At 40.6% G+C, this 15,475-nt stretch overlaps 1 protein-coding gene across 1 annotated transcript in view; it reads right to left on the bottom strand.

The window, feature by feature from the left end:
• Nucleotides 1-2,669: 2,669 nt before the first annotated feature.
• SP4 (Sp4 transcription factor) overlaps nucleotides 2,670-15,475 on the bottom strand; it is a 46,916-nt gene continuing 34,110 nt past the window's right edge. The window contains exons 4-6 of the mRNA XM_065398020.1: nucleotides 8,004-8,235; nucleotides 7,565-7,764; nucleotides 2,670-3,085 (exon numbers count right to left, since the gene is read on the bottom strand). Of these exons, the coding sequence (XP_065254092.1) occupies nucleotides 2,838-3,085; nucleotides 7,565-7,764; nucleotides 8,004-8,235 (680 nt within the window). The 3' untranslated portion in view covers nucleotides 2,670-2,837. The remainder of the gene's footprint in view (nucleotides 3,086-7,564; nucleotides 7,765-8,003; nucleotides 8,236-15,475) is intronic.

Here is a 15,475-nt window from a genome sequence, read left to right on the forward strand (position 1 = left end):
AGTTATAAAATTGAAAAATAGGACCTAAACATCATGCTTACCTAAGTTTGACAAATTAACTTTTTCTCCTAAATTACACACTTTTATTACTGCTCTTGTGAAAGAGTGTGATAAATAATGACTTAACACCAATTTCTAATGTAATCGGCAACACATACACAAAACTAACCAAAGAATGTATATTGTAAGAAAAAAACTATTCTAACACTGGAGTTCTACCATGATAAATACACTTTGCACTGATAATTACAATAAAGCAAAATTTTATAACAGTGGCAAAGGGAATGAACAGTGAAATGCCATTAAACAAGATACTACTGCACATCTGTGCCCTATTACTTACAACAGCTATACCCCACTGAGTCAAATAAAGGACATTGAAATTTACGATCCTTCTAAGACAGAAAAGTGGACTCAGAATGGTATGCAGAACAGACTGTCAAAATGTTTCTAATTCCAGCCTTAAAATGTGCACCTGCTAACATAAGTGAATGTACTTTAGATACTATGAAGTCAACCGGATTTAGATTTTGATACATTTGTAATATGGACTCATTGTAGATTAAAAATGACTTCAGTTTCTTATCTGCATACATAAGTATGCATGAAAAAAATATGAAATGGCTGTGCAGAATGCTCATACCTTCAGTTTATAAAAACTGTTAACTTCTAAGAAACATGATCATAACATTAGGAAAGTTTTTCTTTGCATAAAGAAATTTATAGCACTGATTGTGAAGCATAATGATAAAATATATATTTGATGTTTCAGTTCTTATATAACAAAATTAACAATTAGCACTACCTAATGTTCATTTGTATTAAATGTAGTAATCTAATTGATTCTGATGTTTTAAATCCAGATACATCAGCTGAGAGTACTTTAAATAAAATATACAAAAGAATGTACAAAACCCAACTAAAATTTAAAGACTTTGTTACAAGTCTACAAAAGCTTTAAGAAACTTGAAATCTATAACCACAGTGTAAAATTGTTTTTCCTTTAATCTCAAAGCTTTTAATGTAAACTGAAAGTATAAAAGACCTTCAGCTTTATATTTCGCTACAAAGGGCTGGCCTAAAGTGTACACAGTGTAAACAATGATTGGTATTTCTTTCTTCAAAAATACATGAAACATCACAAGATTGATAAAGTATTCATATGAGAAGTATGTTTTCTGAGGGAATGCACAAGGTATCTGTTATGTGTCTCATACAAACATTTCCCAAATAAACTGTTCATCTTTAACCTGCAGGAAAAAGAATAATCCTTCTTGCACTGTACTCCCTTTTATATCACAAAAATATTTTGATGTATAAATTTAAAAAAATGGACTGTCATGAGATACCAAATGGCTACATTTGTAAAACATTCCATTTACGCCTATGGGAAATAATTCAAAATCCTGAGTGTGAAATATTTGGCCATCTTTCCTCCATGTATGCACTGGAGTTTTTACATAAAAAATGCTCAGTTGTTTTATTTCTCCAACAATTATGTTCTATTAAGTTAATAGATATTGGAAATATAATCAAACCTTTTAAATTAGTTGCTATATGATAAAAAGATACTTATATTCCTTTTTTGCTCCAGTTTCTCTTGTGGCTGGAGGCTCAAAATTATTGATCATATAAGAAAATGGGTGGTGGATATTCCTTACCAGCCTATGCACTTACAATTGGAAAGAAAATAAGATGATTAATCTTTAGAGGAAGAGAAAGAAAAAATACATTAATTTACAATTACCTTTTTTGTTGTTAAAATGTCATAATTTGTCCTTTCTTTGGCTGTTTAGTCAAAGTATAAAGAATTCTTCATCTTCACCATAATATAATAATTTATATATACAGGAGAGAACTGGAGAATGAGTTACAACACTCATTAAACAATTCAGTTGTCTAATTAATGTCCAAGTATTCTCATAAAATTTAAATATTCAAAAGTATGAGTTTTGTGACTCAAGTTAACAAATGGATTCCTGATGTCTTAAAATGTAATGAACTGGAATATCAAAACTTAAACACACAAGTTGACATATTTTATTATTATCCTACATAAAGATATTAATTCTGTAAAATCTTATGTTAATATATTTCTGTAGTTTAATTTTTTCTAATGTATACATTAAATCTAAATATCTTTTAACTCTCCAAAGAAAGAGAGAAATCTGAGTTCAGTGATTGTCATTTATACACACTACTATAATGTAGTGGTCAAAATTATCTGAGCTGCACCTCAGATCTGCTTTGCAGCATGTAAATTCAACTGCTATTTGAATAATTTCTAAACTTGAGAAAAGACGGCCAAAATCAATGTACAGATTCCACAGAACTGAGCAAAGAAATAATTACCACTTAATTCTTATGCATTTTTGTTGTGCCTTATGGGAAAACAAGTTCCCTTGAAAATATTACAGATTTAGATTATAAACAAAGTATCTCCAAATGACAACACTCCTAACCAAGATCCACCCTGTCATATTGATATTGTCTGATTTTACAAACACAACAACACACAAATGCTAAAAGAGAGGGGAAATTGTCATTTAAAACAATTATATAATATAGAGCCACATAACTAAAAAAGTACAGTATGGAAGCAGTATTCCCCCAACTGTTTATCCAGTATGTCAATTTGCGCTGTTTGTATTTTTGAAAATTTGTCTTGTTGCACCAGTGTACACTTCTCATCCTGACCCTCCAACTTGGAATACTTACAGAAGTCAAGACTGAAAACATGATTTCCTGCTCTGTAATCCACTTTACCAGCCCACTTCCATATCATGAAAGGTATGTAAACTTAAGTGCAGCACTAGGTGTCCGTATAAATGATCCTTTCAGAATTCTTCTATGTTTGTTGAAACATTAGGGGTTGCTGGGTTTGAATCTTGAGAAATGGCTGCAACTGTGACAATTCTTGGAGAGCCAAGAACCTCAGTAACTGAAGAGTCCAGTTCTCCTGAAGTAACAATAGCAAGGGCTGTTCCACCACCTTTCTTGTTCTGATGAGTTTTGACATGTTTGGAGAGATGGTCACTCCGCATAAACCTCTTAGAACATTCGGGGCACTCAAATCTTTTTTCACCTAATTTAAAACAAAAACAAACAAAAATGTCAGTGAAATAGATATTTAAAGGTATTTAACTTCTTTCAGTCATTCAAACAAGCCTTTCCCCCCCCCAATTCAAAAACATTTTAAAAGTGTTTGGATGTATCTAAAGTTGCAAAATAGATACAACCTTATCTTCTGTAAATGTCTGATTTCCAGACCCATTGAATAAACTACTCTTCCCTTTTAAAATGCTTTCAACAGATATACTTGCAGCCTATATCTCCTCTGTTGTGATTATTCCGTGCAGGGTCTGAATTTTAGCTTCTCAATAAGAATTCTCTTTCATAAACTTAGAACCTAGCAGAGGATGGAAGGAGAACATGACTAAAATACTTGATAAAAACTGCTGAGAGGGGACCCAGGTAGCTTCCATACTGTCCCCTACGGATCGAGGTCAGCCATTCCTCTGAAGAGATTCAGGGGTTCCTTTGGAGTGCTGGATGGCCAATTAGGATGGTGCTGCCCTGCAGATCTCCTTTGCATGGGGTTTTTTAAGCCAGATGTTGGTGAAGTAAGGGAATCCGTGACTCCCACAACCTCCGTGACAGACTTGCAGCCTTATCCATGGTGCTCCAAGGGCTGGTTGACCACCAAGGCAGGTTTATAAACATAAAAGGAGCGTGATTTGGAAAGGTCCATGATGCTAGGCTCTTTCGGAATTCAGTTGGATTTACCTAAATGAATCAAAGACAGTTTGCTGCCAGGATCACTATGGGCATTAATGGTGTAGAGACTGCTCCGGTTATACTTGGAGAGCTGCCTTATCCTCTGCTGCTGTGGTTAATGATGCCATATAGCAGGGGTGGCTAAAGAGAAGTTACTTACTGTAACTGGAGGTTCTTTGAGATGTGTGGTCCCTATCTGGATTCCAATCATAATGCGCATATGGCGCCATGCGCCGGAACTGTTCATAGTCGTGTCCATTGATCTGCGTGTGTATCATGCGTCAGCCACATGGCGCATCTGAGGCTTTAAGAGGCTGCGCCGGTCGACGCCGTTCCAGTTCCCTCTTACTCAGCAACAGAAAAGCCCGGAGCAGAGGGGAAGGAGGGCGGGATTTGAATCCAGATAGGGACTACACATCTCAAAGAACCTCCAGTAATCCTCGTAGCTCCCTCCTGGCCTCGCCAGTACTGGAACACCGATCTCCTCCACCTCTCCACTCGCCCCCTGATCCTCCTCCCCACCATCCCGGATCTCCTGATGCAAGACCACAGCTGACTACGACACCCCAACCCGCGCCCTCTTCACTTGGCCTGGTATTTGGTTGGGGATCATGTGTAGACCAGGGCTGCTCTGCACCCATCCACAACATCCTCACTAACAGCAGATGCTAATCCACTCACACCTGTTATTCTGCTAAGTGGCATCGCTTTACTGCCAGGGCCCGCCACATTCCAACAGACTCTGTCTCCATTTCTTCTCTCCTGGACTACCTTCTCCATCTCCGCCAATCGGGCCTGGCGCACTCCTCTATCTGTGTTCACCTATCTGAGCTCAGTGCTTTTCTCTGTCCCATGGATGGCTTCTCTGTCTTTACTCACCCAATGACCTCCTGATTCCTCAGAGGCCTCCTCAATGTTTTTCCTCTTGTACAAAGGCCCACCCTGCTATGGGATCTCAACTTGATCCTCTCTACTCTTACCAAAGTCCCTCGCTACCTGCTCCCTCCCTCACCTCTCCATGAAGGTCATCATCTTGGTGGCCATCACTTTTGCTTGCTGTATCAGTGAACTGGTAGCCATAATGGCAGACCCACCGTTCACTGTCTTCCATAAGGACAAAGTCTCCTTACGTCTACACCCCAAGTTTCTACCCAAGGTGGCTTCCTCCTTCCACCTCAACCAAAGTATACACCTTCCAGTCTTCTACCCCAAACCTCATGCCTCACCCATGGAGCATGCTTTCCATTCCCTCGATGTCTGCAGGGTGCTCGCCTTTTATCTATACTGCACTTGCGGCTTCTGCAAATCCCACCGGTGCTTCTAAGTGGATCTCCCGCTGCATTGTGCCCTGCGATGAGCTATCTGGCATTCCACTTCCACTGGGAATCACGGCCCACTCCATGCAGGCATACGCCGCCACGTTGGCCTTCCTCACCAACATTCCATGGCAGGACATTTGTTGAGCTGCCAGTTGGTCTTCCATACACACCTTTCTCCACTCATTTCGCCATTGCTCCCTCTACAACGACGAATGCGGCAGTCGGTCATGCTGTCCCACAGACTTGGTCTTTTCCGGAGCCCTTGCGCCTACCTCCACGCTGACCACTGCTTGCTACTCTTCTGTGTTTGGAATCCACATAGGAACCAGCATCAAAGAAGAACTTATTGACCCTCCAAAGCGTATATGACAATCTTCAGACATTCGAGAGCCAGGGCGTGCGTGGCGGGGTGATAGGGCTAGGGCTTCTGCCCCACAGGGCGCACCTGACGGGGCTTGGGGTTTCAGCCCTACTCCCACAGAAGCCCCGAGCCCTGGCAGGCGCCTCCCGCAGGGCTGAAGCCCTGAGACCTCCCTTCCTGCTGGGCAGAAGCCCCTAGCCCCACCACCCTGCTGCAGGGCAGAAGCGCCGAGCCCCCCCAAACAGTCTGATAGGCGGAGAAAGGGGGAGCGGAGGGCTCTGCAAGCTGCGGCTCATGAGACGCGGTTTGGCCACCCCTGCCATATAGGGTATGGCCACACTACATCTGGGAGTGAGCCTCCCAGCCCAGCTCCACAGACTCATGCTAAAAGGGCCTGTGCTACTGCACTAAAAATAGCTGTGTAGACACTGTTTCCATGGCCACAGAGCCCAGGCTCCACCCTGAGCCGTATCATCTACACAGCTATTTTTAACACGTTAGTACAAGCCCCCCTATATACAGTCAGAACCTCAGTGTTACGAACACCTCAGGAATGGAGCTTGTTCGTAATTCTGAAATGTCTGTAACTCTGACCAAAATGTTATGGTTGTTCTTTCAAAAGTTTGACTTAATACAGCTTTGAAACTTTATTATTCAGAAGAAAAATGAAGCTTTTAACCATCTTAATTTAAATTAAACAAGCACAGAAACAGTTTCTTTACCTTGTCAAATCTTTTTTTTTTAAACCTTCCCTTTTTTTTTTTGGTAATTTACATTTAACACACTACTATACTGTACAGTATTTGCTTTATTTTTGTCTCTGCTGCCTGATTCCATATTTCCAGTTCCAAATGAGGTGTGTGGTTGACCAATCAGTTTGCAACTCTGGTGTTCGTAACTCTGAGGGTCTACTGTATCTGGGCTGGGAGGTTTGCTCTCAGATGCAGTGTCGACATATCCTCATTGGCCACGTGGACAGAAGGAAGGAACTGTTTAACTATCACCTCAGTATTTGTAGAATGACAGCTGAGTGTGCCTCCTCAGTCCCAGCCTGGGTTTCTGCCTGCAAACTATAACCTTGCTTCCTATGCGGACAGAATCAGATCCTGAGTCTCAAAGAGATCCTGGCTTTCTGGGGAGAGTTCTTCACTGCCTTCCTCGTGATCCTCCTCTGATGACTCTTGCTGCTTGTCCTCAGGGGAAGGCTGTAGGGGAGGCAGCAGGGTCCACAACCGATTTGAGTTCAGCAGTGGTGTAATTAATCAAATACTGTCCAGCTCCTCAAAAAATGGATTACATTTCCATTGCTAGACCTCTTCCTGGGATCCCTCATTTTAATGTAAATCCTCTTAGCTGTTTGCTCTTTATCTGGCACTGGTTGGTGTCCTGGTTGTGGCCCCTCATCGACATCTACTTGATAAAATCCACAAACACATCTTTATTTCACAAGAGTTTGCTCCCCAGATAATGATAAGATCTAGCGTCTCAGCACAGCTCTAAGCAACTGCTGGAGGCATGTTGTACCAATGCTGATATATTAAATTCCAGGAGCAAACGGGCAAATACTGGCCCCATGACAGTTTTTAAATGCAGGAGGGAAATCCAGTCAACTTAATCCGAGAGCAGTGGAGGGCACACAGGTAAACAGACAGATCAGTAATGGATGCCCACAAACAGTGTGGGATACCAGTTGGAGGACTGCTACAGTAGTGCACAGCAGCACTGTGTGCACATGCACAATGCACCACACTAACTCAATTTGCATTAAATGTAATACACTTTGAAAGAGTATTCCAGAGTTTTTGGAGTTACAACACTCTAACGAATTGTGCTGTGTGCATGCAGACATTTTCACATCAAACCAACCAGCGTTACTGTGGATTAAACCCCTGTGTAAAAAAGCCCGAAGGCTTTGTCTTGATTAGGAAAATTGATCAAGTTTAGGTCAGGCTTTTAGCCAATGCATGCTAGTTAACCAGGTCCTAAACTCAATCTTTTTCTAATGCAGATGCAGGGAAACAGCTTGAAACTTGATTTAAAATCACTGTTCACCGACGGCCACCATCATTAAAGGAATTACTCTATCGAATACAGACAGTTGACTAACCTGTGTGGGTTCTTCTATGTCTTTGCAGCTCATCACTCCGTGTAAATCTTTTGCCACAAAACATCCAGTTGCATACAAATGGTCTTTCTCCAGTATGCCAACGAAGGTGTGCCCGGAGATGAGATGTTTTCCCATAAACTTTTCCACATCCTTCGATATGGCAGATATGCTGCTTCTTTTTTCCTGGCTCACTGCTGCCTCTGACAGGATCAAAAGTTAAGCAGTTAGGTGATTTTATTTTAAAATATTATCAGCTCTCTAAGGAAAAAAATGAAATTGTAAAATTAAGTTGATTATAATCCTCTTTCTGAATAGAAAATTTACAAGTATGATTTCCTATGGACATGATTAGAAACATGACAGTAATACAAGGAAAAAAGCCCCCAAAATAAGGCAGGCCCACAAGATACCTAAAGTTTAACTGACAAACTAACATTACCTTCCTTCTCCTTCTCTACAATTAGGACACGAGCAGGCAACTCTTCTTAACCTCTTGCCAGGCTGTATTTCCTGGTCAGAAGCTTGCTGGGCTTGTTGTAACTGCACTTGTGTGATCTGATCAGGACTAACAGCACCAATTGCTGCATTAGCAATACCTCCTACGGCTACAGTTACAGGAGCTATTGTGGCTTGCTGTACTTTCATGCCTCCATCCTGTCCTTGCTGTTGACCTGTAAAATAAGAAAGTCTTCATAAGTTTTAGTGATCATCTCAGAAAGGTCACAACATAATATTTTATATACCTTTTGTTCAAGAGATTATCCACTGTAGGTGGATGAAAACTGCACAAAAAAATTTAAACCCAGTAAGTTTACTAGTGTGCTTTAGTATACTACAAACAGACTTTATACACAACTTTAGAGAGCCTCGATTAATGTAATTCATTATAAAAAGAGTACAGTAAAGCAAAATGTGTGCTCTCAACAGGAAATAACTAGTTTTACAGGCATCTTCTTTTTTTAGAGACTGAAGAGATACATCAGTAGAAGATATGAAACAAAGCATTACACAGAATTTATTTTCTACTGTTGATGCTTTTCCCTAGAATAACCTTGGAAACCATATTCCTATTTAAAACTCACACACATTTATTTTTTAAGTTATTTTATGGAATTAACCTACTATTTTTGCAAGCAACTGAGTCACAAACTTCATTTATACATAAAAATATGCAGTATCTTGATGTATTCCATTAGGATTTCTTCAAAACAAATTTATATTGGAAGAACATTAATGCTGCAAAGTCAAGCATGTAAAAGGTAGGAAATGCCAGAATTAAGATTGCCCATGCAACCTTAAATCTGCCCCAATGTATGGCTGAATTTAAATAATCTTTAATTACATGCTCAGATAGTAATTATTCTGATGGAATTATGAAATTATGGCACTTCCTAATTTTTGAGTGCTTGACTTTGCAACGTGAGCAATATACTTTTAATGACTTTACTTAATTACCTAAGTTTTTAAAAATGAAAACTGAAAAAATAGAAATTCCATCATATGCAACTGTAATGACTGCCTTCCTCCAACCACCACACAGAGATAGTCAGCACAGTTTGAATTCCAGACCTTAAGATCCACAGTGCAAACTTCTACCATTAAAGGTAAAGGAATAAATGGTAGCAGCAACCATATGCCAGAAAGTTACACAAATAAATGCTAGAAAACAGTGAAATGTTCAGTATCAGGATTTTGTCCCTGACTCTTCTCTAAAGGTATTAGAGTAGTGGTTACAGATAGCATAGCCAATTACTCAGGGTATGTCTACACTACCCGCCAGATCGGCGGGTAGCGATCGATCTATCGGGGATTGATTTATTGCGTGTAATGTAGATGCGATAAATCGATCCCCAATCGCTCTCCCGTCGACTGCTGAACTCCAGCTCGGCGAGAGGCGGAAGCAAAGTCGACGGGGGAGCGGTGGCTGTCAATCCCGCGCCGCGAGGACGCGAAGTAAGTGATTCTAAGTTGATCTAAGATATGTCGACTTCAGCTACGCTATTCTCGTAGCTGAAGTTGCGTACCTTAGATCGATCCCCACCCCCCACCCCCAGTGTAGACAAGGCCATAGACTTGGCATGTTCAAAATGAAAGCCACTGAGGCTTAGTGGATGACAGATGTATCCATAACAAACAGAGGTTCTAGTCCCAGCTCTGCCAGAAACTACCTTGCATAGTCTCTATGACAGAAATAGGAAGATTTATCTTTCTACTTCTTATTTTTTTGTTTACCTCTCTTATCATTAGCCTAGTTATCTGAAAGTAAAGTGGGAATATGTCATCTTCTGGATTTTTAATTCTGACTATTAAAGCTGGTAGATAGTCCTTTTCCTTGGGACAGGGGGAGAGATGATAGGTGAAGGTGAGACTTTAACCTTTCCCTCAAACTACTAATAGAATCTATTAAAATTCGTTGTGGGTGTCAACAAACATATGGACCAGGGTGATCCAGGTGACAGTGTATGTGGACTTTCACAAAGCCTCTGACAAGGCCCTATACCCAAGGATCTTAAGCAAAGTAAGCAGTCATTGGATAAGAAGGAAGGACTTCATGGATCAGGAACTGATTAAAAGATAGTAAACAAAAGGTAGGAATAAATGGTCAATTTTCGTAAGGGAAAGAGGTAAATAGCAGGGTCCCCCAAGGATCTGTACTGGGACCTGTAGCTGTTCAACATACTCATAAATGATCTGGAAAAGGTGGTGAAAAGTGAGGTGGCACAGTTTGCAAATGATATTAAACTACTCGGTAAAGTCCAAAGCTGACTGCGAAGAGTTACAAAGGTAATATTATAAGATCTCACAAAACTGAGTGACTAGGCAACAAAATGGCAGATGAAAATCAAATGGTAATAAGGGCAAAATAATGCACACTGGAAAAAATAATCCCAACTATACATACAAATGATGGGTTCTAAATTAGCTGTTGCCACTAAAAGAGATGTTGGAGTCATCACTAATAGTTCTCTGAAAACCTCTGTACGACGTCTAAAAAACTGATAGAATGTTAAGAACAATTAGGAAAGGAGTAGATGAGAAACAGAAAAATGCCACTATAAAAAATCCATGCTACATCTCGAATACTGCATACAGTTCTGGTCACCCTATCTCAAAAAATACATTAGAACTGGAAAAGGTACAGAGAAGGGCAACAAAAATGCTTAGGGGTATAGAACTGCTTCCATATGAAGAGAGATTAAAAAAAATGGAACTGTTCAGCTTAGAAAAGAGACAACTAAGGGGAAATATGATAGAAGTCTATAAAATCATGGTGTGGAGAAGTGAATAGGGAAGTGTTATTTACCCCTTCACATACCACAAGACCAGGGGTCACCCAATGAAATTAATAGGCAGCAGGTTTAAAACAAACAAAAGGAAGTACTTTCTCACACAGTGCACAGTCAGCCTCTAGAACTTGTTGTCCAGGAGATGTTGTAAGGGCCAAAAAAGAATTAGGTAAGTTTATAGAAGACAGGTCTATCAATGGCTATTAGCCAAGATGGTCAGGGATGCAACCTCATTTCCCTACACCACTGACTGCCAGAAGCTGGGACTGGATGATGGGGGATGGATCACTGAGTAATAGCTCTGTTCTGTTCATTCCTTCTGAAGCATCTGGCACTGGCCACTGTCAGAAGACAGGTACTGGGCTAGATGGACCATTGGCCTGACCTAGTATTCTCATGTTCTTATAAATACAAAACAGAGGTTTCCTTTTAGCCCAGGCAGCACAGAGTTGGGGGCTTGAGGGAAAATTCCTATAACATCATTTTGGTTCACATGACGGAGTAGGCAAACCCGCTGCTCCTCCAATACTGGTGAAAGCAAGAATGTAAGCAAAGCAGCAGCAGAAAGGAGAAAGAACCATAATTCTGCTGGAAAATCAGAAGGATAGAAGAAATAAACATTTTAGGAGATGGATCTTGAAGGAAAGGTGCAGCAAAAGTGGACTGACTAGAAAAAGTGTATTTTAAAATCTGCTTTAAGGATCAAGCAGTGTAAGTATCTCCTAAAGCTTTGCTGTTACTACTTGGTAAAAGCTGACCAGCAATGGGCCCTTCACAAAGATCACAGGAATAACCTGTTAAAAAATAAAAATAAAAAAGGTATTCCAGCATTGAATCTGTATCACTGTTAAGGTTGGAGAATAGGTCCCAGAGAAGGGGCTGGGAAAGTGTGCCAGTTTAGAGTGCTAGCAATTGGGGTTGTGGGGAGAACAGTGTGAAACAGCTACACTCTTTTGGAATGAAACACTCAGAGCAGGCTTTCAGCCCTAAGGATGGAAGTGAGCAGACACTCTCATGGGAGGGCCTAGATGAAATGGATTGGGACTGAAAAGCTTGTATGTATCATCATCAGCTTATAGAAGTCCTCTCCCCTTCCCCCCACCATTTCAATTCAGAGCCATCCACTCCTTTTTTCTCCCCAGCATGCTCCCATTCATGGCATCTGGATACATACACCAAGAGTTTGGATTAAGTTTAGTCATGTTCTCACAAAACCAAAAAAAGTTGAGGTGGTAGATTCCTAATGGGAATATATCTGAAGCTCTGCATTTATTTCAGTGTGTGATTCTCTAGAAATTTGGTACCATTTTGCACTTAAACAAGAACTGTGAATACCTAATTATGTTTTATAATTTAAATGTGCAAAATAAATGCAAAGTTAGGCTCCCTGTAGCCCTTTTGTAACTTTTATGTTGAAATGTTCCCAAATAATATTAAGTTGCTGTAGATAAGGGTGCAACAAAACCCAACTTAGTTTTCAGGTTTGAGCCTCTAGGTCAGTTAGAGAAAATGTATTTAGTAGAGGACCACTAGACAACACTATGAATGATACAAATTTTATTAAAAAGAAAAATGTTTAAACAAACAGGCATGCAATTGCTACTTACACAACTCTACAATTATACTCTTACTCAAAAATGAAATGGTGCATGAATTGGTGATCAGTTGCTGACAACAGAGTGAAGTACAGCCTTATAATCTTGGAACCTAACAGTACCCTTTTGATTGGAGCTCTCCTTCCATTTAACAAAACTACTCCTTTTATACTCTATTATAATACTAATTAATATTAAACTGCTCTTTACCATAATTATATTTTCACCACCTTCTCACTTGGCTCTTTACGTTACCAATTATTTAAAATTAACATCTGCACCAATGTCCTTCCCATACTAGCAATATAGATAGCATTTTTATAAAACATTCACAATTCTCAAAAACACTTTAAAAACCTTGCTCCAGCCACTTATAACCAAAGTATAATGGGAACACAACTCTGGGTCATGTCCTTACTAACTCTTACCTTCTTCTCATAACACTTTGTCTTCAACTTATCTCACGCTAGTAACTTCAATTTCCCATGCTCCTCAACACTTTGGCCCAAAACCTAACTTCACCTTATTTTTTCTTAACTTAAACTATCCTATAGGCTACATCCCACAAAAGCCATAACACATATTTTGGCACAAGTTAAACAGTATTCAATATAAGATACTATACTATACTACTCTCTGGCCCTGCACTAGTGACAAATAGGGCTATATAAGTGTTACAAGTGGCCAAGCAAAAATTCCCCAGTACAGGAACCCTGTTAGTACTATGCATTCCCTAGTGAAGGGAGTGAGTTGCAGCAGGATGGGGAGTAGTATAATGCCAAGTGTTACAGAGAATATGGGTTGCTGCACAGCCACCCAATAGGCAGCTCCAAGGATGCTACTATAAGCTAGAGCAGTCACTGAGGTTGCTCCAGTTAACACTGGGGGCTGTAAAGCCACTTCTGTCCCTCACTTGGCCTGTGATTGCTGTGTCATAGCTCTTGGGAGGCACACCACTAAATATGCCCCTATAGACAAACAAGAGAGCCAAGCTACAGCTGTTGTGAGAAATAGTTTTGAATTTAAAATTAGCAATAATGGTATATCAGCAGTCTTGTTTATAAAATGGATGCTGTCAACTCTTAAAATCTCCTCTTAAAAAAGATGGAGAAAGGTTTTCTATTTGTATTTCTGTTCCTCACCAGCAGAGAGTAAAATATGCAAAAGGGCCTAAGAGGTTTCAGGAGCTTAAGTCAATTAATAGCTTTTGAATTCTAAAATTTTAGCTATGTTCTTTAGGGCAATAATCGTAGCTTCAAAAATTTTCTGACAGAAATGAGATTTTGCATTTCATAGTGTTTTTCATTTAATTAAAAAAATGATTTACTTATTTCATATTTGGTATAGCAGGTACTGAACTGTAGTAAAAGAGCCACTGAGAACAATATAGTATACAATATAAAACTCCAAGAACACAATATAATAAAATAAATCCAGCTGTTGGTACTCAGTGGTTCTTCACAATGTGTTGCTGCTCCTGGAACAGATCATTGTAGTACACAGCAAACTAGAGGTTTAGTTAGCAATTCAAACAAGATAATGCCTCGTGTTCTTTTGGATGGCTGCCCTGATTTTGCCCATAAGATCTCCGAGCAGGTGAAGAACATTTCATATTATTCCAACAATTCAGAGAAACTATCAACACAAGTTTGTTAATTTCTCTTAAGGCAAGAGACAACCTAGTTGAACTTTTTTTAATATACAGCAAAACATGAGATGATCATGCAGAAGTAGTGGAAAACTTTTTAAATGGAAGTAGTAAAAATTATAATATTAACAGTGTTTTTTTGGTTAAATACACTACTTATCACTATATCCTGTGCTTAGAAGTTTCCCCTGTGACTTCTGAGGGGCAAAATCCAGTATCTTGTTTTACACAAACGGAGTTTACTTGCTCTACCTCCTACTTCAACACTTACACTAATAAAGATGTGAGCTCCACTGCCTCCCAACTGTAAAATTTGTTTTGTGGCAGGGACAGAGTTAACCTATTATTACCTGCAGCATTCTTTTGGGGAAAAAAATTTAGTTATTTAAATATTCTGCATAGTGGAAAATAGAAAGACTACAAGTAGTGTTTGTGATCGCCAGCAAGAGTAGCAATGCTTGAGGATTTCTTTTTAGTAAGTCTCTCCTTGCAGAAGAAGCTGTGCAGGTTTTCCCCTTATCTTCTCTCCTTCTCCCTCAAACCAAGATTTAAAGTATTTACAATTCTCCATCTAGATGTCCCACAGCAAGTTCAGGAGTTAAGTTCATGTTGCACAAACTTGAACTCCCATAAACAATGTGTGTTTCAAGTTTTTCCCAACTCTTGCTCACATGCACAGAATTGTCTGTCACAAACACTCTTATGCAAAGAACTTGTTTGCAATACTGCTTCTGAAAATGCATTAAAATTAATAGCTAGAGACACATTCAATACAATAGCTTTGAGAGGTTGTAGTGAGCCGGTGTGGCTCCCCGCCGCCCCGGAGGGGAAGAGCCCATCCGGAGGCCGGAGTGGGCGGAGCTAGGGAGCTCAGAGCCCGCCCCCCAGAGGGTCAGGCGGCAACCCGGAAGTATAAAGGCTCGCCCTCAGAGCTCAATAAGGCCCCAGCTGCTGGAGAGACCAGATGTCTCCAGCCTAGCTGGGAAAACTCCATGGCCCAGGGTGCCTGCTATCCAGAGGAGCCGCCGGGCCTGCTGATCAATTCCTGCTCTGACGAACCCATGGTCCTGGATCCCCCAGAGGCCGACACCAGGACCCAGGTAGGCCCCGAGAGGGAGTGTGGAAGTAGCCCGGGGGCAGCCGACCCCAGTCTGGCTGCAGCACTGCCAAAGCCTATGTCAGTGTGTTGCGGCCAGGATCCCCACGACAGCAGCGGGTCTTCTGCCGCTGCTAGGGCCCCGGGATGGGACGCAGTGGAGTGGGAGGGCCTGCGTCCCCCCTGCCACCCAACCCGTGGGTTGCAGTCTCCCTTCTCCCAGGCCTTTTGAGGCTTGGGGCCTACTATTGTTGCTCAGCCCTGACTGAGGGCCTGAGCTCCTGA

This window comes from Emys orbicularis, chromosome 2, assembly GCF_028017835.1.
Source record: "Emys orbicularis isolate rEmyOrb1 chromosome 2, rEmyOrb1.hap1, whole genome shotgun sequence".
Lineage (NCBI taxonomy): Eukaryota > Metazoa > Chordata > Testudines > Emydidae > Emys > Emys orbicularis.